A 23,166-nucleotide genomic window follows, 5' to 3' on the forward strand; every position below is an offset into this window, starting at 1 on the left:
ACCCTGCAAAGGGAGGGTATTCTCCCCCATTTTACAGATGAAGAAACTAAGGTGAATAACTTGCTCCAGGACACACAAGTCAGTCACTTGGACTCCTGCGGCCAGAGTCCATGCTTTTAATCAAACTGCCTCAAGCTGATCTAATCTAACATCTTAACTTTTTCTGATGAGACTGGGGAGGGGAATTATCTCTCTCAAAGTCATGTGTTACCCAAAGGCAAAGGGAGTCTCGGAGTCTTACCTTAACTTTCTCACAAAGGAACTAAGATTTGAGTATCCCTGATAAGGCGCCATCTGGTCAAGAAGCGAGCAGAGAATTTCCGATTTAGGAAACATTTATTGAGTACTTGCATCATTTCAGTTCATGCTCAATAAAGGGGCGCCTGGGTGGCTCAGTCGGTTGTCTGCCTTGGCTCAGGTCATGATCCAGCCAGCATCCACCTAACTGCTCCGCGGGGAGCCTGTTGCTCCCCCAGTTTATGCTCTCTCTCCCTGTCAAATAAATAAATACTTTTTTTTAAAAAAAGCACCCCCGCGCTTTGTACTGTACAGATGGGGAAACATGAGAGAGGGATAATCTCCCCGCAAATCAAGTGTGCAAAAACAGTGGCACTGTCGGATTACACATTCAGGTTTCAGAGGCTTCATGAATCCAACCCCAGGTTCCCCCCCTTTCTCGGGGTGGGAGGGTGTAACTGGACCCTTCATTTCTCCAGATTTCGAACACGCTCAGGGCGGTGGCTTCTGGGATTTGCAGCGTCCCGCTAAGAGTTTAGACCCGCGGGCCAATAGCATTCGAGCACAGGCGGTGGGACCCGCCCGGGACCCTCGAACTAGCCAATGAGAAGCGCACGGGCCCTGGTCGCCTGGGAAACCGCGTGACAACAAGATGGCGGCGCCGCGGGACGGCTCCCAGGCCCTGCGCGGTGAGTCCCGGCTCAAAACTTTGCGGCCCCGGCATCCCCCACGCAGGCGGGGGTGCTCGCCCCGAGAGCCCCGGGACCCGCGAGCCTCGCGCCCGGCAGGCTCCCGCGGCCTGGGAGCGGCTTCGGGCCCCCGCCTGCCGTGGCTCCGCGAGGAGGCGGGAGGAGGCGACGCGGTTCCCTGGGAGGGGCTGGATCGTGACTCAAGTCGCGTCGTGAGCACTTCCAGCTGGAGACTGAGGGCTGAAGGCGTGCAGCCGGCCGGGCCTTGTCGGCGCTGGAGAACACTGGGGCCTGACTTGGGCCCCGACTTGGGCCCCAGAGATGTGGGGCATGGGGCACAGCTGTCCTCTCCCAGCCCCGGCCTGAAGGGGAGACAGCCCAGCCTGAGGGGGAAGTCACAGCCTGGAAGCCCCCAAGTGAGGGGGGTAGACGTAGCTCTATCCTCAGATCCACTCCCACCCCCAGTCTGAGGGAGGAGGAGACATAGTCCCGCCCTCGCTCCGGAGTCCCCAAACTGATAGGGAGATGCCGTCGTCACCCTCAGGGGTCTCATAATCCATGGGGAAAATTAATCCGGAGACAGTGTGTTGGATGGGCTGGAGGTGAGCCGGAAAGCAGGGAAGTCAGCTGCCATCGTGACAGCCCCAAGGAAGGGCAGTGAGAGGGCCCCTAGGAGGGCCACCGTGGGCACAGAGAGCAGAGCTGTGTGAGAGACATTGCAGAGTTTAACCTGCAACGTTTGGAGATGGGTGGGATTAAGAGAGAAGGAAGGAGAGGAAAATTTTGTAGTTGGTTGATGGGGTCCCATTAAGTAGGGGAAAGTGCGAGGAGCTTATTTTCAGGGAAGGTGTTGGGTTGGGTTTGGGGACCTTTTTTCTGTGATAGCTTTGTTGAGATATAATTCCCATACTGTATACTTTACCCCTTTGAAATGTAAGTTTCAAGTTTTTAGGATATTCATGGGAGTTGTACAAACATCACTGCAATCAATATAGACATTTTCTGGCATCTGAAGAGAAACTCTGTACCCTTCAGCAACTACCTCTGTTTGCCCCACCCCCCCAACAGCCCCCAGTCTTAGGCAATCACTGGTCTACTTTCTGTCTCTAGATTTGTCCATTCTGGACATCTTAGATCAATGGGGTTATAACAATATGTGGTGTTTTGTGACTGTCCCTTAGCATAATGTTTTCAAGATCCATTCATGTGGTGACATGGCTTCCATTGTAAGGATATACCAGACTTCTTTATCCATCCATTGGCTGATGGACCTTTGGGTTGTTTCCATTTTTGGATATTATGAATAATGTTGTTGTGAACGTGTAGATGAGCTTTCGTGTGGACATAAGTTTTCGTTCTCAGGTGGGGGGGGATGGGGTGACTGGGTGACAGGCACTGAGAGAGGCACTTGACGGGATGAGCACTGGGTGTTATACTATATGTTAGCAATTCAAACGCCAATAAAAAAATATACACACAAAAAAGTTTTCATTCTCTTGGGAAGCTACCTAGGAGCAGAATTGCTGAGCCATAAGGTAGCCTTTTGAGGAACTTCCAGAGAGGTTTCCACAGCTGCTGTGCCATTTCCATTCAAGCTAAGGTTCCAATTTCCTCACCTCACCAACACTTGTTAATGTCCGCCTTTTTAAAAGTAGTTTCTTTTTTTTTTTTTTAATTTATTTATTTATGATAGTCATCAGAGAGAGAGAGATAGCGAGAGAGAGAGAGGCAGAGACACAGGCAGAGGGAGAAGCAGGCTCCATGCACCGGGAGCCCGATGTGGGATTTGATCCCGGGTCTCCAGGATTGCGCCCTGCGCCAAAGGCAGGCGCTAAACCGCTGCGCCACCCAGGGATCCCCTAAAAGTAGTTTCTTCTGAGTGGTCATTAATGGTGATAAGAGTTTGGAGAAGGGAGGGGTAATCAAGCCCAGTGGAAGTTCACACAGGACAGTGTTAGCCACAAAAGGAACATCACCTGATAGCAGATGAAATGTTCTAAAGATTGATTGTGGTGATGGTTTCACAACTCTGTGAATATACTAAAAACCACTGAATCGTACACTTTAAAAGAACTAAGTGCTTGAGTTAGGTCTCAATAAAGATTTTTTTTTTTAAGGTTGATACTGTGTGTTTCCACTTATACAACATTCTTGAAGTAAGAAAACAGTAGTGGTTTCCAGGGGTTGGGGATGGCATGGGTGACTAGAAAGGGTTGGCATGAGGGAGAGCCTTATGGTGAGGGGAACTCTGTGCTGATGGAGTAGTTCTTTATTTTGACTGCAGTGGTGGTTATCTGGGATGTACATATGGGTAGGATAGCATAAATAGATACACACATAGAGTGTCACTGTTGGGAGCAACTGAGTGAGGGCAGACAAATCCCCTCTGTACTATTTTCCTAATTTCCTGCAAATCTATAATAACTTTCAAATAAAAACTTAAAACTGGGGGATCCCTGGGTGGCTGGGGGGGTCCCTGGGTGGCTCCGTGGTTTGGCGCCTGCCTTTGGCCTAGGGCACGATCCTGGAGTCCCGGGATCGAGTCCCGCATCGGGCTCCCGGCATGGAGCCTGCTTCTCCCTCTGTCTATGTCTCTGCCCCCCCGCCCTGTGTGTCTATCATAAATAAATAAATAAATAAATAAATAAATAAATAAATAAATAAATAAATCTTAAAAAAAAAAAAAACTTAAAACTAAAGAACAGACAAAAACAAAAAAAAGAGGAGTTAGCCCAACCAAGGGAAGGGTGAAGATAGGAGTAGGGATGCTATTCCAAGAAGGGGTTCTAGGCTGGGGGAGCCACATGTGCCAAGGCCAGTGCTTTTGAGGCCAGGCTGGCTTGAGTGTAAGAGGGGGAGATGGGGGAGTGAGGTTAGGAGGCATCGGCAGGGACCTGATCATCTATGTTAAGGAATTTTGAATTTCTTTTCTCTGGGTGAGGAGGAGCCATTGGGAGGTTCATGCGAGACACAGAGAGAGAGAGAGAGAGAGGCAGAGACAAGCAGAGGGAGAAGCAGTCTCCCTGTGGGGAGTCCGATGTGGGCATTGATCCCAGGACCCCGAGATCACAACCTGAGCCAAAGGCAGATGCTCAACCACTGAGCCACCCGGGCACCCCAACGTGTTAGCTTTATGTTTATGAAGATCCCTCTGGCCAGATGCTGGAGCAGGGAACCATGAGGGACTATTGCACTTGGTGCCACACAAACCATTAGGATGCCTGGACAAGACAGCAGGGACTAGGGGGAGGCTAGGGGCAGATTGGGAAGGCTGATGGTAGGGATGAGGCAACACTAGACCTGGTGGGGTATGAGACCCAAACTCCGGAATGAAGACTGAGAAGCTGCCTCCAGCCTCCATGCCGGGCAGCTTCAGGGGCGGGGTGGAAACCAGTGCCATACATTTTCAAAGTGAAACTGCCTTGGATTTGTCCTAAAAAGGCTTGATTCAGGCCCTGATGGGGGTCCTCTGGTTCTAGGATTTGTAGATATTTAGCCACATAATGTACTAATTCACTGAATAGTGTTGGCCTTTATTTATTTATTTTTAAAGATTTTATTTATTTATTCATGAGAGAGAGAGAGAGAGAGAGGCAGAGACACAGGCAGAGGGAGAAGCAGGCTCCATGCAGGGAGCCCAACGTGGGACTCGATCCCAGGTCTCCAGGATCACACCCTGGGCTGAAGGCAGTGCTAAACAACTGAGCCACCCGGGCTGCCCTAGTGTTGGCCTTTAATTCCATCACTGATGTGCATTCATCTTTCCAGAAGGAAGAGGAAAGGAAGGGAATGAACATGTTTGAATGTCCTCAGTGTATAGCAACAAAAGCCATAACATTAAAAACTTTTTTAAAAGATTTTATTTTATTTAAAATTTTAAAATTTATTTTTATTTTTTAAAAAATATTTTATTTATTCATTCATGAGAGACACAGAGAGAGAGAGGCAGAGACAGGCAGAGGGAGAAGCAGGCTCCATGCAGGGAGCCTGACGTGGTACTCGATCCAGGGTCTCCAGGATCACGCCCTGGGCTGAAGGCGGCACTAAACTGCTGAGCCACCAGGGCTGCCCAAATTTTTTTTATTTTTAACTAATCTCTACACCCAACATGCGGCTCAAACTCACAGCCCTGAGATCCAGAGTTGCAGGCTCCACCAGCCTGAGCCAGCCAGGCGCCCCCACAGTTTACATTTTTCCGTGCCTCCCCTCAGTGTGGCACTGGGCTCCGTGCCTTATGTGTGTTATCTCTGAATCCTCTTGTTAACCCTACCTGGCTGGTACTGTCACCATATCAAAGGAGACCAAGGCACGGGTTACCTGGTGGACGGCAGAGCCTGGCTCTTGATCTCCCTACCACACAGACTGTGCCTTGGTCGAATCCTGCCCTTGGGTTGCTCCTCTGTGGCTCCGAGAGTCAGAATGACAGCTGAGTTCCTGTAGGAGGGAACAGGACACTTGAGCTTTGTGTCCACAGCTCCTTGAAGGATGGCTAAAAGCCCCAGGCCTTCTGGGTAATCTGGTGACCCGGCTGTAAGTTGGGAAAGTCCCAGGCTTCTGACCCATCTCTGTACCCCATCCCCCTTTCCCAGCCAGTCCAGGGGCCCCCAGGGCCAGAGCAGAAAGCAAGATATCCAGAGGATCCAGCAGACGTCAAGTACACGGATCGTGAGGCCAACCTGCCTCCAGAAACCTCTGCAGGGGCGGTGGGAAGAAGTGAGGGGTGCTGCTCCCTGGACAGTGCTCCCTCCTGGGAAAAGAAATGAGGGAAGAGGAAGTTTCCCTGATCCTGAAGCCCCGGGCTCCCTCTGTCCCCTGGGACTGACTTCCTTCCATCTTCTCAGGGAGTTCCTGACAGCTAGAATCTAGAAGTAGAGCTATGAGCTCACCTTTGGCCTCCCTTGGCAAGACCCGAAGAGTCCCCCTGCAGTCAGAGCCTGTGAATCCAGGGTAAGGAACCAGCCTCAGGGGGTATTTATGTTCATGCCCCTGCCTCCTCTCAGCCCAGTGGACTAGGAGAAGGGCTCCTAGTGTCTCCGGGAAAAGGTGAGGAGTCACATAGCCTTCCCTGACCACCGTATCTTTCTCTTCTAACTTCTTCAGAGAGGCTCTGCGGCGTCTGAGCAAACACTGGGTTGTGCCGTCTAGCAGGGTGTGGGCTGGGTGGGAGCGGCGCGGCACCCGGTTATTCATCGTTCTCGTGTTCATTGGCAAACACCGATTGTAGGGCTCCCCTGGGCCAGCCACGTGCTGGCCCTCAGGAAGAGAACGCTTTACATCTGTCTAGCACTTCATCCTTTTGAAGCATTTTTTTTTTTAACCTCTCTTCTTGCTCTTCTGAACACCACTTTGAGTCATTTGAAGGCCGGGGAGATCTAGAGCAGTCAAGGGACCCACCTGGGGTTTGCACAGTCATTTTAAAACACAGCTGGGGCTGGGCTTCTGGGCTTGGGAGCTCTGTGTCTTCCACCCAAACCTCTGCCCTTCAGCCCTTCCCCGCCCTTCTCTGCTGGGAGGAGGGGACACCTCAAAGCCTGTCCCTTGGCTTGCCCAGTGCCGAGGATGCGATTTGGGAAGGAGATAGCCTCGGGAGGCAGAGGCCCAGCCTCCATCTCCTTTAGGCTTGGCTGGGCACCTAGACTGACCCCCTGGGACATTCCAGAGGGTCCTAACTTGTCTATCTGTCTTTTCCTTCCTGCCTGGGTTCCTAGGAGGCGAGGGATAAAACTCTACGGAGATGGTAAGTGTGGGCTCTGCCCTCGTGTCCCCCTCACTTCCCACCTGCTGGTCTCCCTGGGGTGCAGACGGAGAGAAGGAACAGGATGATCACCCCTGTCAACCAGAGCAGCTGGCCCACCTGCAGCTCCCTCATCCCTCCCCGAGGACAGGGCTTCCTGGCAGCTTTCTGATTAGGAGGCGCACCCCCTTAGAAGAGATGTCATTGCTAGCATTTGAACCCCTCCACTTACTGTGGGGCGGGCCAGTGGGTGCCGAGAAGCCATAGGGGTCAGACCCCAGCCTTCTCCAGCCCATTACCACCTTTTCTCCCAGAAGCCCCATCCTCATTTCTCTGCCCTGCCTCCTGCAGGCTCAGACTTTGGCATCCCAACCCCATTCTTGCTGCCACCGTGTGGCTGGCATTGGCTACTCAAGTCCTCCCGGGAGCCAGGCTGTCAGAATTACAAGAAGCCTGTTCTGGTTGGATCCTTGCTCCCTGACATCCCACATGTTCTATTCACATACACTTGGGAGTACAGCATCCAGGCTGCTTTATCCAGGCCAGAGCCCAGGGTCCCAGCTTCCTCTGGGCCTCAGCCCCAGAGCAGTGACCTGGGCATCCCTGTCTGCAGAAGACGAGGTGGACGTGCTGAATAATGGACATGGCTCAGAAGAAAGGATCTCCATCCCTTCATGCTATGGCGGCGTAGGTGCCCCTGTGAGTAGGCAAGGTGAGAACAGAGGCCTAAAAGGGTCTGGGTCCCTAGCAGCCGGAGAAGGTCTCAGAGAGGGGGCAGCCGAAGGAAGCCCAGAGAGGCACAGACCTACTGTGGCCTGCTGTGAGTGAGCCCACGGTCCCCAGACAGCCCTCCTTGCCTGGCCTGCACCCTCCCCAAAGAGCTGTGGTGATACTCATCTCAGAGGTCCCCAGATGGAGCTCACGGGGCAGCTTCCCAGAGGAGAGAGGGTGGAACGGGTCCAGACATGGGGGAGACGTGGGCAGGTAGGGTCAGAGTCTGCTGCAAGCCTGGAGGAGCTGGGAATGAGATTAGAATGTTCCGCTAGCTGTGATATCTTGGGTAGGCAACATTCTATGTCTCTGCCTCCCATTTCCTACAAGGTCTGTGAGTGTGAGGTGGGAGGCAGTCCTCCACTGAACACTCCTCCGTGTTATAGGACAGGGATTTGAAGTGGGGAAAGGAGACAGAAGAGCCTGGCCCCACAGCCATTCAGGCACAGAGTCAGCCCAGCTGGGGACACTTTCCTTAGTAACCCCAGTAACCAGCTCCTCCCCTTAAGGAGCCATCCCAGGACTCTCAGCCTCTCCCCTGACATCTGCTCCTCACCCCACTCTCAGCCAATGTCTGTCCCCACCGAGGTCACAAACAAGGACTTGCCTGTCCTGTCTCACTTCTGTGCACAGCAGCATTCCACATGGGTCACCGTTCCCTCCTTCTCAGATCACTCTGGGCCCTTGGCCACCATGACACTGCTCTCTCAGATTTCTTCCTGCCTCTGAGGCTCTTTCCTCTCTTTGCTAGCTCCTTCTTTTCCTCCCAGCTTTTCAGTGTGATGCTTCCTCCCCCCTCTCCCTCTCTCTTTCCTTCCCTCTCTCTCTCCCCAGCTCTCCCCCCTCCCCTCTGCCTCAGTGAGCTCATCCATGCTCTATGCACTGACCAGCCCAGATGTCTGTCTGTCTGTTACAAAGCTTTGACTACAAGTCAGAGAAAACCCTTAATCAGTTAGCATGAACATTGAGGAGGACTTGTTGTCTGGCATATCATGAAGTCCAGGAGGCAGCTCCAGGATTGTTAATCCATCGACTCAAAGACATCATCGAAAGTCCAGGTTTTGGGGCACCTGGGTGGCTCAGTGGGTTAAATGTCTGCCTTCAGCTCCATCGGGCTCAGCGGGGAGTCTGCTTCTCCTCCCTCTGCCCACCCCTGCCCCCAACTCAAGTGTGCATTTTCTCTCTCAAATAAATAAAATCTTTTTTTAAAAAATATTTTATTTATTTATTCATGAGAGACACAGAGAGAGAGAATGGCACAGACACAGGCAGAAGCAGGCTCCATGCAGGGAGCCTGACACGGGACTCGATCCTGGGTCCCCAGGATCACACCTTGGGCCGAAGCCAGCGCTAAACCATTGAGCCACCCGGGCTGCCCCAAATAAATAAAATCTATAAAAAATTTTCAGGTTTCTCCATCTTTCCACTGAGCCATCCTTGGCATGTCAGCCCATATGGCTGCATGGTGAAAAATGCAGTTCCTGCTTCACACACAGGCCCATGTGCAGGGAAAGGAGGACCTGTTCCTCCCTGTGTGTCTCTCGGTTTCTTTTCCCAAACTTCTTATGTTGAAGAATTTCCAGCCTATAAAGAAATTAAAATAATAGTAAGGTGAACACCTCTATGTCTGCCATCTAGACGCAACAATGAGTGACATTTTGCCACAAATTTGCTTTCTCTCTGTCCGTATACACATATCTATGAATGTAAATGTATTTTGTTGATGAACCATTTGGAAGTCGATTACAGGTATCATGACGTTTCACCCGTAAGCACTTCAGTGTGCCTGTCCCAAGAATAAGGAAGCACATGACCACGGAGCAGTGACACCACCTAAGAATGTGGATGATGCGGTGATACGCTCAAGCCTCTTCTGCGCTCCAATTTCCTATGCTCCAAAATGATCTCACAGCTCTTGTTTTTCCTGATCTAGGTTCTAATCAGGGTCACGCACTGTGTTTGTTACACCTCCGTAGAACAGTGACTTTGCCTTTTTAAAAAATGACACTGACTTCTCGAGGAGTCCAGGCCGTGCACCACTTGGAGGGCCCACATGCAGATCTGGGTGCTTGTTTGTCCTCGGTGCTGACTCGCTTCCCTATCCTCTGTGTTCCTGTAAACTGAGGCGCATTGTGGGGACAGCATGAGCTGACATGAGCAGAGTATGTAGGATAGTCCCTATTATCTAAGTGGCAGCTACAAGTACTCCTCTTATTTCTGCTTCTGGAGATCCCTGTCCCCGTCCACTGGCCCCCCACGCCTCAGCCTCTGCTGTAGGCCTGGGCTCTAGGACTTTGTCCGTTTGGCAGTCCCTGTATTCCATGACTCGGAGCTGGTGGCCACCTTGACCAGGAAGATGCGGGACCTGGAGCGGCAAGTGAAGTCTCAGGCTGATGAGCTTCTGTCCAAGGTGGGACCCTGGTGGGGAGAGGGCCAGGGTCTGGTCTGAGGGGTGGAAGGGCCCAGGCTGGGGAGGCCAGTGAGCTTACTCCCGCAATAAGCTAGGGTAGGTGGGTTCTAGAACCATCTCTCCCACTGAACGTCCCAGTTCAAGGACCAGGTATGGCCTGAGGCTGATCTGGATCCCTGTGACCTGAGCAGAGAGGTTAAGGGTCTTCTCTACAGCCGAACAAGGCCAGTAAGTAGCCTTGGACTAGATGGCAGCAGTGCTGCTGAGCTCTGGAGCACTTGGGGTGCTCCACACCTTTCCTCACCACAGTGGAACCACAAGGATATCTGAGGTATAGGAGCAGTGGCTGTGCCAAAGAGTGGCAGGGGCAGGGTCTTTAAACTCCCCAGTGCCCCACAGAGGCAAGAAGTTTGGATCTTCCCAGCTGAAGGGAGAAGTCCCCAGCAAAGTTCCCTTGCACTCTGGGAACCCCCAAATCTGCCTGCCCCTCCTTGTCTTGCTGCTGCAGGATCGGAAGATACGGGCCCTGGAGGAAATGGTGCAGACCTTCCAGGAGCACGAGGGTAAGAGGCGCACTTGGTGGGCTGGTCAGCCCTCCTGGGGCACCTCCCGTGGGCTGGTGGCTCCTGGGCATCAGGGCTCCAGGACCATCAAGCTGAGTCCTGTAGCGGGGCCTGGACAGCTGAGCCCAGACACAGGCAATGGCACACCCAGGACAGCGCCCTCCTCTGTGGGACTGAGTCCCCTGGGTGCACACATAGCCCAGCCCTGAGCACAGGGCACACTGTCAGAAGTGTGAAGGAACACCGCCCTCTCAGGAGCCTTTGGGGGGGGGTGAGGTTGGGGGGCTCTCCTCTCAAGGTCAGGGGGAGAGGCCAAGCAGGCAGTCTTCAGGGGAGCCCTCGAGTTCTCAAGGGGCAGCTGCTCCAAATGCCCTTCTCGGGGTAGAAGGTTGGGCAAGGCCAGAGGTGGTCCAGCGGCCTCCCTGCCGGCCGCAGACCCCTCCCGATCCTCCCCTGCAGGCAAGGTGAAGGCGCAGCAGCAGCAGGAGCTGGAGACCATGTGCTCGCGGCTCCAGCGGCAGGTCGGGGAGATGGAGGTGAAAGACCCGGCGCCCCACAGCTGTCGCCCCGCAGGACCTGGCCCGGGCGCACCGGTCTGGGTCCCCCTCCCGTACGCCCCGCGTTTCCCTCCTCAGCACTAACCCAGAGTCTGGAGAGCGGGGGAGGGGTCCGGCGCCCGACCAGCCAGCCCCTGGGTCCCGCCGGGGGCCTCGCCTCTCAGCCCGGGCCTGCCTCTGCTTGACCACGTCGAGCTCTTCCCACCTCAGGACCTTGGCCCGTGCTGTTCCCTCTCAGAGGGTACAGAGATTTCGACAAAATATTTAGGTATTTAGAGGGGTGACATGATAGAGACGAGCCGGAGCCTGAACCGCTCGGCGGGGTGGCATCGGGCAGATCTGGAGGCCGAGGAGGGGGCCGGGCATGAGTGTCAAGGCCGCAGAGTAGATGCCGGGCCCCGCGTCCTGCCCCGCGTCCTGCTCCGCGTCCTGCTCCGCGTCCTGCTGCGCAGACTTTGGTGGGCTCGGGCCTGGCGGGCCAGAGGGAGAGGGCGAGGCGCGAGGACCATCGGGGGCTCGTCCGTCCGTGGTGCGGGGCTGGATTCTGTCCTCGAGGATGGGAGACCGTGGAGAGGTCCCAGAGGTGTGGACGGCGAGGCGGGTGGAAGCGCAGTTGCAGTTGTCGGGGCGGCGACGCTGGAGAGCTGGGGCCGGGGCCGGGGCCGCGCAGCCGTGCCCAGGGGAAGGAGTCCATCCTGAGAGGCCTGGGAGACCGCAAGCGTGGACGCCGGGAGCACGCACGAAAGGGCGGGGCGGTCCGTGTTGAAGGGTTGGCCCCGGGAGGCCACTAGGGCTGCTGAGGGGGTTAGGAGAGCAGGAGCTGCAGAAGCAGCCCCAGGAAGTGTAGCCGAGTCAGAAGTCTCCCTGCGGCAGAGGGGATGGGAGGCCCTGCCCCGTCCCTGCCCCTCCTCCACTCAGGCCACCCACGGGGTCCCCGCTGCCATCAGGGCCGCCTGCGGTGGGTCCCACGGTGCCGGACACCCTGCTTTAAGCCCTCCACGTGAATTCCCTTAACTGAGTCCTCCCAAGCTTATGGGGCAGGAAAGAGCCTGTGGCTCCAGGGGGCCAATAGGCTTCCCAGGGTCGGGCGGGAAGCAGCCAAGACCCCAGCGCCAGTCCCTGTGCCCAGCTGGCTCTGCGAGCTGACAAGCGGAGCCTGAGGCTGGGGACTGGCTGCCCGCCCCCCGCCCCCCATACCTGGCCCTTCTCTCCGTGCAGCGGTTCCTCGGGGACTACGGGCTGCAGTGGGTGGGCGAGCCCGCGGACGACGAGGACTCCGAGGACCAGTCAGATTCAGAGGATGGCAAGAGGGACTGGATGACAGCCAAGAAGTTGTGGAAACCAGGTAGAGTAGGGGGTCCGCCCCCGACCCCTCCTACGAAAGGAGCTCCCCAGCACCCTCCTTTGGGCCAGCAGCTGTGCAGAGCCCATCTCATTCGCCCCTGACCCCGGAGCAGGGAGGAAAGGCCTCAGGCTCCGTCACTGACCACCGAAGCTGCCTCGGGCCCTCTGCCTGCTCCTCTTTCAAGGGCTCCAGAGACCCAGAGACAGATGGAAGAAGACCTCATTTGTCTCAGGCTCCAGAGTTTACATGGTGTCGTCTGCCCCAAAGTTGTTAAAAACTGAGTCCTCTGCTTTGGAAGCTGCCCGCGGTGCCGGGCTCATCCCCTCTTCGCGTTCCTTTTTCAGCCTTGCTTGTAGCCGGGCCGTTGAAATCACCCCGGTTCTCTAGGACGCCACCATTCTTTACTCTTAACTTGATGCTCATGTCCAGAGGAATGCACCCCCCCAGACATGGGGCCATAGAACTGGCCATTTCTGAAAGCCCAGCCCATTCTCTTCAAAGAACGAAGGTGATTGCCCAGAAGGTGCTTTTCCAGGCTCTGGAGCCAGTCACACCTGGATTCTCATCTCCATTCCACCACCTGTTCCAGGTGTGACTTGGGCACGTGGCTTCTGCTCTCTGAGCTCCCAGTTCCCCATCAGTGAGGGTGTGCTCTTCCCTGCGGAGTTGGAAGGAGTCAGTGGGGTGGATGCAGAGCACCTAGCACCAACCTTGCCCGTCATTGTGCAAGGCCTACCAACAAATAGGGCTTTTCTTGTTTTCCATAGTCAGGTGGCAGTGGCAGCCTCCTGGGAGCCGGCATGAGCATGGTTCCTGAGGGGAGTAGTTGGAGAATGATAACACGGTCTTGATTCCATAAATTTCAAAACATGAAGAGTCCTCTCTCCCATTCAGGTCTGAGCTTTGAGCAGATCCTCTGAAGTCTCAGGTGACAGCTCCCTCACTGCTTGTTCTGAGAACATCACTTCCCATTTGTACAACACTTGCAGCTTTCAAAGCATTTTCATAAATAGCCTTAACATGGGCCAGGGGTTGTTCCATTTTATAGATGGGAAACCAAGGCCCCTAAGAAGTCTGGAGACCGTTGAGTGAAGGGGGCAAGACCTGAGGCCGAGAGCCCATTTAGGAGGTGGTTACAGTCATCCAGGTAGGGGATGAGCTGGTGTCTGGTGGAAGGGTGATCCCGGCAGGCACGGCGAGGAGGGGCAGGGCAGATATAGGCGGTGGAATCTGTGGCCTTGGTGATTGTGCATTAGGGAGCAGACAGGAGGAAACGGACGCCTGGGACAGCCCCTCCTGGGTGAGAGGTAGAGCTCTGAAAGGTGACTGCCAGATGCCCTAAGAACGTTCCTGGGGTCTAGGGCCAGAGGCCTGCCAACACCGCACCCTGGTCCTCCACATGCCCCTGCCAGCTGAAGGGCAGCCTTCCTCCTGGCCAGTGGAGGGCCTTCCAGAGCCTTTGGGGGTCAGACCAGATAGCTGGTTCTGGACCTGGCTCTGTGGACTCCTGTCCTACCCAGTCCCTGCCAGAAACAGAGCAGCCCTCTCAGGTCTGTGTTGTTTGTGCTCAGAATAAGCTGGCTCTGAAGTGCTTCAAAGCTAAAGCACTTGTGAAAACCCCCAGCTATATGCTCCCTCTGTGCATCCTCCTCCTTTTGCTCTCTGGTTCTTAAACAAGGAGGGGCCTCAATTTAGCTTTTTTAAAAAAAAAAAAAAAAAAAAAGATTTTATTTATTCATGAGAGAGACACAGAGAAAGAGGCAGAGACACAGGCAGAGGGAGAAGCAGGCTCTGGGTGGGGAGCCTGATGCGGGACTTGATCCCAGGACCCTGGGATCACAACCTGAGCTGAAGGCAGCCCTCAAACACTGAGCCACCCAGATGCCCCAATTTAGCCCTTCTGCCAGATGAACAACATGTTTTTCATTTCCAGCAGCTTTTCCTCCTCCCACTCCCACCCCCAAACTCTCTAGGCTTCTCTTCCCCCACTGCTTTGTCCCCAGGCACCAGGCTGCCTCTGCCCTAGGGGCCCTCAGGTGCACAGAGGGGGCCCCTTGCTGGCCCTGATACTCAGGCTCATTTCTCTGTCTCTCCCTCTGTTAGATACCACTTCCCACAGGCCTCAGGCAGCAGGGGAGGGTGGGCCAGGGCATCTGTATGGTGCTAACCAGTCTAGTGCCAGGAGTCTTGCTTTGGGGAGGAGGGTCCACTGGCCTGTGAAGGGGACCCAGCACAGGGGAAGCCTTGCAAGGACCTGGCCCCAGGCTGGATCATTCACCACTCCCTGCTCTCCCCACCAGTAAATTGAGCATTAAATAGAATACCTGGTGCTTCAGGGCATGCGGAGACTTGAAAGGGACAGTCCTGCTCAGTCACAAGCCATTGTCAGGTGCTGAGCCTCAGGGCTGAGAGCTCCTTGCTGCCTCTTCACTATCCCCTCGGAGCTCCCCACTGTCACTCATCTCCATCTCCTCTGAGCTCCTCTTCCCCTTCCCTATTTCCTGCAAACTCTTCCTCCTCCTCCCCATCCCCTCTGAGCTCCCTCCCCCTCATCCCTGTTCCCTCTGAACTCCTTGCTCCTTCTTCCTTGTTCTCTGAGCTCCCATCCCCCATCCCTATCCCCTCCCTCCCACTAATCTCCCATCTTCTCTGAGCTCTTCCTCCCCTTTCCATGTCTCTTATGAACGCTTCCTCCTCCTCATCCCTGTCCCCTCTGCAGCTCTTCATGCCCCGCCTCACCAAGTTCTTGCCCTTCCTCTACCTCTCTCCTCCCTCTGCCAGCCTCTGCCTACCCCCTAGCACCCCTCCCCCAAGCCCCAGTCTCCAGCATCTGGGTGGGAGCCTCTTCCCTCCTCTGCTCAGGAAGCCATATTGACTCCAGATCTTGTCCCTGGGGCTCCCATGTGTCCCCAGTCTAGACCCCAGGCAGGCTAGAGTCCTCCCCACCCCCAGTAACCCCTCGAACCTTTACTTTGTCCCCCCAAGTGCCTTGCCCCCTTTTATCCTCTCTTTTGAAGCTTAGCTGAAACCCAATCCCATGGAGAATCCGCTGGGAGTACCTGCAGCCCAGCGCTGCCTGTGCACCACCCGGCCTGTGGGAAGGGGCTCTGCACTGGAGTGACTGCGTGGACAGCTCCGGCTGAGGAGCCAGCGGCCTGTGTGGTGAATGCTTCACCTCTCAGAGTCCGTGTCCTCATCTGTGAAATGAGGAGACAGCCTGCTGATGCCCAGGCCACTGGGGGCACCGAATGCTGTAGTGCACGTGGAGGTTCTCGCAGGCTGCTGGTGGTGGATGAACGAGGCCCGTGAGCCCTGGCTGCTTAGCCCCCGTCAGGCCGCAGAGTGCCCAGCATGGGACACAGTGCTCGGCTGTGGGCCAAGGCTTGGTGGGAGTGCCTGGGTGCCCAGGCCTGGACCATCAGGTGCCCTGGGACAGTCATCTGCACAGGATGAGGTGGGGATGGGTGGCATGATGCTCAACCACAGGGGCCTGAGAATTAGTCGTGACCCTGGCAGTGGTGAGACTCTTAGGGCCTGTTCTCTTTCCCCTGAGAAGCAGAGGGAATGCAGATCCCTAGAGCAGGGCCACGCCTGCAGGGGTGTGGAGATAGCAGGTCTGTTTCCTGTTCAGCCTTTGGTGAGGTAGTGGGGACCGGCATAGCGGCTGTAGGGTGCACCTTAGTATTCACAGCAGCAGGTGTGAGGAACCAGCCCAGAGCAGGCCTACCACTCACCGGCTGGGAGGGCAGGGTCTGGCCCTCCTCTGGGCTCTGCAGCCTCCGCAGTGGTCCTACTTATCACCTGCCATGGTCACTGCTGTCACCCTGTCTCCTTCACTCAAGTATGAGCTTGAGGAGGGCAGGATGCTGGGTGTGGGCATAGCCATGATTCTCAGGGCCTAGCAGAGCTTGGCCACTCCAGACATGCTGGTAGGATGGAGGGATGGATCCAGTTCATGCTTCGGAGCACCCACTCTGGGCCAGGCCCAGGATGCTCTACTTGCATTCATGGAGTGCCCGCTGTGGTTGGAAAGACGAACAAACCAAAGGACAACAGCCTGTGATAAGTGCCAAGCTCTGGAGTGGGCCCAAGGCTCTAGGAGCTCAGGAGGCTTAGGCTCCGGGCAGGGAGGGGCTCCTGGCAAGGCGTCTCAGAGGAGGTGGTGAGCCAGTGGTGAGCAAGAGGGTGGGATGTGGGTGACAGCAGCCACCACCTGCCAGGCACCTCCTCTGAGCCTCACAGCCACCTATGAAGTGGGGACTTTTATTGTCCTTATTTTATAGAAGAGGAAGCCAAAGCCCAGAGAGGTTGGTCCACTTGTCTAGGACCACACAGCCTGGAAGCTGTAGCCCTGGCAGTATGGCTCCAGAGAGGAATGGGGGAACAGGTTGAGGGGAGGCCAAGGAACCTGGGTTCCCAGGGTCTTGGGCTTTGGGCCAAGGAGCATTGTCTTGATCTCCATGCCTCCCTAACTCCCCCTTTATTATTATTATTTTTTTAATTTTGTTCATGAGAGACGGGGGGGGGGGGGCAGAGACACAGGCAGAGGGAGAAGCAGGCTCCATGCCGGGAGCCTGATGGGGGGACTCCAGGATCACGCCCTGGGCTAAAGGCAGTGCTAAACTGCTGAGCCACCCAGGGATCCCCCTAAATCCCCTTTTTAATAAAATCATGGGTGCTCAAAGTTGGATGAGGCCTCAGAGATGATCTCTCTGCACCACACCCCTCCTTAGAAAGGGACCTCAGGAGCAATATCCAAAGAACCAGCACTGACAGGCAGCCTCCATGGTCACGGAGACTAGAGTCTTAGAGTCCCCTGGGCTCCAAAAGCTGCATAACTAGTAGCACGTCACCTTATAAGGCCTGGTTTCCTCATTTCTAAAACGGGAGTGGTAATACCTGCCTCTAGGTGCTGGGCACAAAGTGGACACTCCCGGAGTCGTCCTTACAGTCAGTCCCCCGCTGGATCTTGTTGGGTGGGATAAAGGTTCCTATTCTCTCCCACTCCAGGGAGGGAGAGCTGCAGCTCAGAGAGGAAATGCCTCAGTAGACCTCTGACCTGGCTCACCCCATGTGACCTGGCGACAGGCCAGGCTTCTGTTGTGCACTCCCTGCTAGGTGGTGGCAGTGCTGGGCTTCCTTAGTCTCAGGCCTGGTTTGCCCAGAGCTGCGGCTCTATCTCCTGGACCCCTTGGCTCGCTGCAGGCAGCTGCACCCGACACGTGCCCACCGCACCCCACCTTGACGTCCCCACGCCCTAGGCCCACTAGCTGAGAGCCTCTGGGGCTGACTTTCTCAGCAGACTCTTTTCCTTCTAGCTGCTTCTTGGCATCCTCCCCTGGGCTGCCACCTGCCCCCTCCACTGCCCACCACCCCATGTCCATCAACTCCCTGAAAAAGCCTTGGCCCCAGGATGCAGCTGGATTGGCAGTCACCATATCTGAGTGGTCCTGGCTCTGCTTGGTGTGGGCTACGTGGGCCCAACCCTCTGACCTTTCTAGGCCTCTTTCCCTATCTGGAAGAACATAGGGATAGGGGCAGGAGTTCAACGAGATGAGCTTTTCTGTTGTTATCTTTAGGTTTACCAGTGTGTTCTGAATGTAGTTCTTTGTTAAAGGAGAATAGTGGCTTGATATTGTACCGACTCATACCAGGGATGCCCAGGGATGTTCTGTGAGTTTTTCTTGGGTATCTCAGGAACTTCAGGGGACCCCACGAGGAGGTGGGGGCAGGTGCAGTCCCTACAACCTAGCAGATCTAGGGGGATGGGGGAGTCCAGCTGAGGCCTTGAGCAGCCACAAGGCAACAGGAAACAAAGCCACCACATCCGTACTTCCTCAGCACAGCCACCACACCTCCAGAGCCGGTGCACCACTCTGAGGAAAGGAATTGGGCCTCCAGAGTCCTGACCCACATCCTGCTGCAGCCTGGCTGTCCTGGTGAAAACAGGAGGTTTTGTAGGGTTACACCCTGGTGGACGACTTACTTGGGAGCCAGATCCCTTCCAGGACTGACCAAGGGCCCCCAGCCTGTACCCCTCCAGCATCCACCTGCTCTCCAGCTGTTCTGTTCTAGCATCTGTTGTGGCTGTCCCCACCACCCCCTGAAGCTTAGGCACACCTGTGTGTGCAATACTTTTCAGAAGAGGAGGCCAAAGCATGTTAGCTTCTCAAAGGGGTGTGTGACCCAGAAATAGTTGCACAAGCCGAGGTCTGCCGCAGATCTGTCCAGCAGCTGTCCTGACATCCACCCCAACAACCTTGTGTGCCTACCCCAACCTCCCCCTCCGGATGGTGCAGATGGGTGGAAAAAGCATTCTCTAGAGTCAGCCCCTCCTCTAATTTGCCAAGTGACCTGGGGCAAGTCATTTTTCATCTCTGAGGACCTGTTTCCTCATGTGTAAAATGGAGATAAATGACTCCTGCGTCATAGCCTCTGGGTTGGCCCAAGGTCCATCTGTGCAAGGTAGAGTTGGCAACAGTAACCCACAGGACAGGGTGCTTGCTCCGAGCTGGCCCTCTCGTGGTCCACCTTCCCAGACCCTTGTAGGAGAGGAGGCTGCAGTGCAGAGCATTACATGATTTGACCAAGGTCACAAAGGTGGAAGCCAAAGAGCTAGGATTTGAATCCAGGCAGATAATCCAGAGGTGGGAGCTCTGGGCTGTGCTTTTTCAGCTGCTGACACAGGCAGAGCTGGGATCAAATCCTGCTCCTGCTCCTTCCTCTGTGCATCCCTAGGCAGCCTTTAACCTCCTCTAATCTGTGGTTCATCTGAAGAATGGGGGTGATGACAGCCCCTACAGCATAGGAGTTGGTATGAAGAGAGTGGCACAATAGTTACTAAGCCCCCAGCACAAGGTGAGTATTCCGTAAAAGAGAGCTATTATGTAGCAGTAACTGTCCCCCACCCCCACCGGGCGGCCACTTACAGAGATGCAGAGGCCGCTGCTTAGCGTGCCAGGGGCCATGGCGGTCAGAGCTGCTGGAGCACACAGCTGCCATGAAGAAAGGCTCATGGGTGTTTATCCTCTTTGCCAGGGGACTCATTGGCACCCCCCGAGGTGGACTTTGACAGGCTGCTGGCCAGCCTGAAGGATCTCAGTGAGCTGGTGGTAGACGGTGACACCCAGGTGATACCAATGCCCGGTGGAGCACGGCTCCATGTCCTTGAGCCCATCCCACTGAAGCTCTATCGGAATGGCCTCATGATGTTCGATGGGCCCTTCCGGCCCTTCCGTGACCTCTCCACACAGGTAGGAGTGGTGGGGAGGGGAGACAGGCCACTCTGGTGGCCTTGCCCCACCCTCTCTCACCATTAGCTGGAGATGGGGGGGTGGGGGGGTGCAGCTCCACCAACCCTTCATAGGTACCCAAGCCCACGTGCAACTTGCAGAGCATGGCCCCCCTGCCCAAGTCCTGGAACCCTGGAAATGTCCAGAATATGATTCATTGGGTAGACCCAAGGCCCAGAGCCTGCCATCCAGACAGAAAGCAGAGCAGAAGGCACTGCACAGGTCCAGCCGGGCCTCACTCTTCCAATCCCTGCCACAGCGCTGCCTCCGAGACATACTGGATGGCTTCTTCCCCTCAGAGCTCCAGCGGCTGTACCCTGATGGAGTCCCCTTCAAGGTGATGGGCTGCTCCTCAAAATACCCAGTGCGAGGATTTTGGAGGGGGTGGGGATAAACTGCTTCCTTGGACATCACCCAGTTTGAAGTGGGAAGCCACTACCCCCACCCCCCAAGGGAACCCTGGTCTGTTGACTTCCCAGAAGAGGGTGAGCCTGAAGCTAGGCTGAGAAGGGCGTAGGAGGGAGGCTCCAGGTGGCCTCAGTCGCTTCCTTAGTGAGGGCGGCGGCCTGTGACTAAGCGGCAGGGGGTGCCCCCTGCTGGCACCCTGGAGGCACAGTCTTCAGCCTTGCAGGGGCACTGCCCCACCCAGCATCCAGGACACCATGACAGCCTGGGGTTCCCGAGGTTCTATGCAAAAGTGGCCTGGCTTGGCCTAGAATCTCCTGAGGCCATCTGCTTTTGTGGAAGGCGGCACTGTGGGGGGCAAATGTTGGGATTAAAGGACTTGGCGTGAGCTGGCCCCCTCCTGGCAGGGGTGGGTGGGGGTGAGATGGGGTGCTGTGGCAGGGTGTCACGATGTTAACTCACCAGCAGCAGCCCGGAGTGTGGTGCGTCATTCCACAGCAAGGGGACATGAGGGGGTGTGCACCACCACCACCTGGGCTTGAAAACCATGTGAGTCATGATTGGGGGTGTTTGAGGCAGTTCATGCCAAGATAAGTCTTTGCCCTCTCCTCACACCCTGGCCCCTTGATTCCTGGCTGGGTCCTGAGAGGGGCTCTCTGGGGAGGATGTTGGTACAGCGGCTCCAGCTGGCACAGTGAGGAGTGCCTGTAGGAGCTGCGCCCAGGTGGGTGACAGTAGCATGAACTGCAGCTCTCTCGCTCTCTTGGGGGCCTCAGTTTACCTGAAAAATGGGGATTGCATCAGACTATCCCTTGAGCCTATTCCTGGGACAGGGGGGTGGGAGGCTGGGGAGGCCTCTGGGCAACTGTGGGGTGGAGCCCGGGGCTACAGGTCTAGGCCCCCACTGTTGCCTTTCCTTCCTGCCAGGTGAGTGATCTGCGCAATCAGGTTTACCCAGAGAATGGGCTGGACCCATTCCCAGGTGAGGGCCGTGTGGTGGGCCGACAGAGGATGCACAAGCCCCTGGACAGGATGGAGCACTCAGGTGAACCTGGCCCTGAGGCTGAGCCAGGGGGGTGGGGGCACTGGGCAGGACCAGCTCTGGGTGGTTTCCTCCACCATCAGCCATCCCTCGCAGTCCCTCCCCAGGCCCAGGCTCCCAATGCACTCCCTGCAGGCTCCAGGATGACTGCTGAGAAGTTCCTGAACAGGCTCCCCAAGTTTGTGATCCGGCAAGGTGAGGTGGTTGACATCCGGGGACCCATCCGGGACACCCTGCAGGTAAGGCCAGCTCTAGCTCCCCCAGACTTCTTGGGCTCCCTGACCCAACCTACCAGAGCAGTGGCTAATCTGGAGACTCAGGCTCAGGGGCTGCTGAGGAGGGCCTAGATGGAGAAAGGAGGCTCTCAGAGCAGTTCCACTATCTCCTGAAAACAATCTGGGGCAGGCTCAGGTGGCACCCAGCAAGGGGCTGAGTTGGCAGCAGTGTGGCTGCAAGAGAGGAAAAGTCAGAGTCTAGGCCAGGAGTTGAGTCCAAGGCCTGGGTGACCTCGTCGAGGTCCAGACCGGAACATCCAGTTCAGTCCTGGATCCCCCTTCCTGCATCTGCCCTTCTCACTACCCCTCATCCTGCTGCTCCTCCCCCATCTCCACCTGCAGAAGGGACCCAACCTGTTTTCCACCGCTCTGCCTCCTTCACCCCACATTGCCAAGTCCTGCCTGACCTGTCCATCTCCAGCGCCTCTCCCGAACCCGTCCCTTCTCCCCATTCCTTCTGCCCACTATCTGGACTAGGTTCCGGAGTGGCTCTCAGACACTTGCAGCGGCCTCTCACTAGCCTGCCACCTCCACTCCTGCCTTGCCAGCTGTCCTCCCCCAGCAGTCTCTGTGCTTCTGTTAAACCTAAACCGCATCTGGGCCTTCCCAGTTGAAACCCTCCAGTGGTTCTTGGGTAAGGCCAAGCTCTTATCCTGGCATTCGAGGCCCACCATCCCGTGTTGGTCCTCTTCCCATATCCAACCTTTTCTCTTCCAGTCCACCTGTCAGCTTCAGCCACATGAACTGCTAATACTTTCTCAGATGTATCATCCCACAGAGAAGTTTTCCCTGACCAGGGATTCTTTCCCTGCCCCATTCCATTTCTCTGGACTTGTCCTTAGTCACAGCTCAGGTGTCATTTCCCCTGAGAAGCCTTCCCTGACCCATGCTAGGTTAGGCCTCCAGCCCAGTCATTGTGCAGGGTTCTGTCTCCCCTCCTCCCCTGAGGGACCTCAAGGCTTCTTAAGGGAACATTGAGGCTGCCTCCCAAAGCTTCCCTTCCATTTCATCCCCCTCTGGCTCACTGGTCTCATCCATCCCTGGTCAGGGAGAAGGGTTGGGGGAAGGGTGTGACTCTGGCAAGGCCCAGGGCTCTGTTCCCTTTTATCGATGCCTTCCAGAACTGCTGCCCACTGCCTGCTCGGATCCAGGAAATCGTGGTAGAGACACCAGCCTTGGCTGCTGAGCGCGAGAGGTGAGGGACTGACTAGTGAAGAGGTGAGGACCTTGGGGTTGGGCCACCAGGGGGCACTGATGGCCTCTAGGCCCACAGGAACCAGGAGTCCCCAGAGTCACCAGCACGCCTGCTCTCCATGCTGCGCATCAAGTCTGAGAATGGTGAGCAGGCCTTCCTGCTGATGATGCGGCCTGAGGACACTGTTGGTGATGTGCGCACCCTGCTTGCACAGGCCAGGTGGGCAAGAGGTGGGGCTGGCAGCTATAGGGGGTTCTCTGGCCCCAGGACCCAGCCTGATCCATTCTGCTGGGTCTCCAGGGCTGTGGATGCCACCACCTTCGAGATCTTCAGTACATTCCCACCCACGGTCTACCACGACGACACGGCCACACTGCAGGCAGCAGGCCTGGTGCCCAGTGCAGCGCTGCTGCTTCGGGCGAGCCGGGCCCCACCGCCTGACCCAGGACCCAGCCCCAGCTCCAAATAAAGCGCCCGCTCCCACACAGGCTGCTCTGTGAGGCTCTCTCAGCCGGGCAGCCCAGCTGGGCCTGGGAGGGGGCGGTGCCGACCTGCCCCCTCTGTAACTTGAGCCCCAGCTGGCGGGCCTGGCTGCTGGGTCTTTGTCCTCTAGTTTCCTCTTCTCCCCAGATGGGCTAAGCAGATCCAGTG

General features: G+C 56.1%; 2 protein-coding genes across 9 annotated transcripts in view; both read left to right on the forward strand.

Moving 5' to 3' along the window:
• The window catches only part of CRYBG2 (crystallin beta-gamma domain containing 2), a 43,594-nt gene extending 42,741 nt beyond the window's left edge, over window positions 1-853 (forward strand). For both annotated transcript variants that reach the window (XM_072827672.1, XM_072827671.1), the window contains exon 22: window positions 717-853. In XM_072827672.1, coding sequence (XP_072683773.1) covers window positions 717-776 — 60 coding nt within the window. In that variant the 3' untranslated portion in view covers window positions 777-853. The remainder of the gene's footprint in view (window positions 1-716) is intronic.
• Window positions 787-23,003, forward strand: UBXN11 (UBX domain protein 11). 7 transcript variants are annotated; one of them, XR_012031664.1, is made up of 16 exons: window positions 787-926; window positions 5,768-5,873; window positions 6,635-6,663; window positions 7,181-7,372; window positions 9,741-9,841; window positions 10,350-10,404; window positions 10,864-10,940; window positions 12,180-12,306; window positions 19,345-19,559; window positions 19,858-19,935; window positions 20,469-20,552; window positions 20,931-21,048; window positions 21,181-21,284; window positions 22,442-22,515; window positions 22,586-22,734; window positions 22,816-23,003. XR_012031664.1 is itself a non-coding variant. In XM_072827678.1 (16 exons), exons 2-16 carry the CDS (start codon window positions 5,803-5,805, stop codon window positions 22,982-22,984), a joined length of 1,635 nt encoding a protein of 544 aa, XP_072683779.1. In that variant the 5' UTR covers window positions 787-926; window positions 5,768-5,802; the 3' UTR covers window positions 22,985-23,003. The 7 variants fall into 7 exon arrangements, 6 of the variants coding, with proteins under 6 accessions (XP_072683779.1, XP_072683782.1, XP_072683784.1 ...); XM_072827678.1 differs by having other exon boundaries at window positions 22,594-22,734; XM_072827681.1 differs by having other exon boundaries at window positions 20,472-20,552; window positions 22,594-22,734.
• Window positions 23,004-23,166: the final 163 nt, after the last annotated feature.

The sequence above is a fragment of the Canis lupus genome, chromosome 5 (assembly GCF_048164855.1).
Source record: "Canis lupus baileyi chromosome 5, mCanLup2.hap1, whole genome shotgun sequence".
NCBI classification, from domain to species: domain Eukaryota; kingdom Metazoa; phylum Chordata; class Mammalia; order Carnivora; family Canidae; genus Canis; species Canis lupus.

Excerpts from the sequence above, each read along its gene's own strand:
- UBXN11 (XM_072827678.1), top strand. The coding sequence starts at position 5,803 with ATGAGCTCACCTTTGGCCTCCCTTGGCAAGACCCGAAGAGTCCCCCTG. Across the intron at positions 9,842-10,349 it reads CTGATGAGCTTCTGTCCAAG|GATCGGAAGATACGGGCCCT; the intron begins GTGGGACCCTGG and ends TTGCTGCTGCAG. Across the intron at positions 22,735-22,815 it reads ACCCTGCTTGCACAGGCCAG|GGCTGTGGATGCCACCACCT; the intron begins GTGGGCAAGAGG and ends CTGGGTCTCCAG.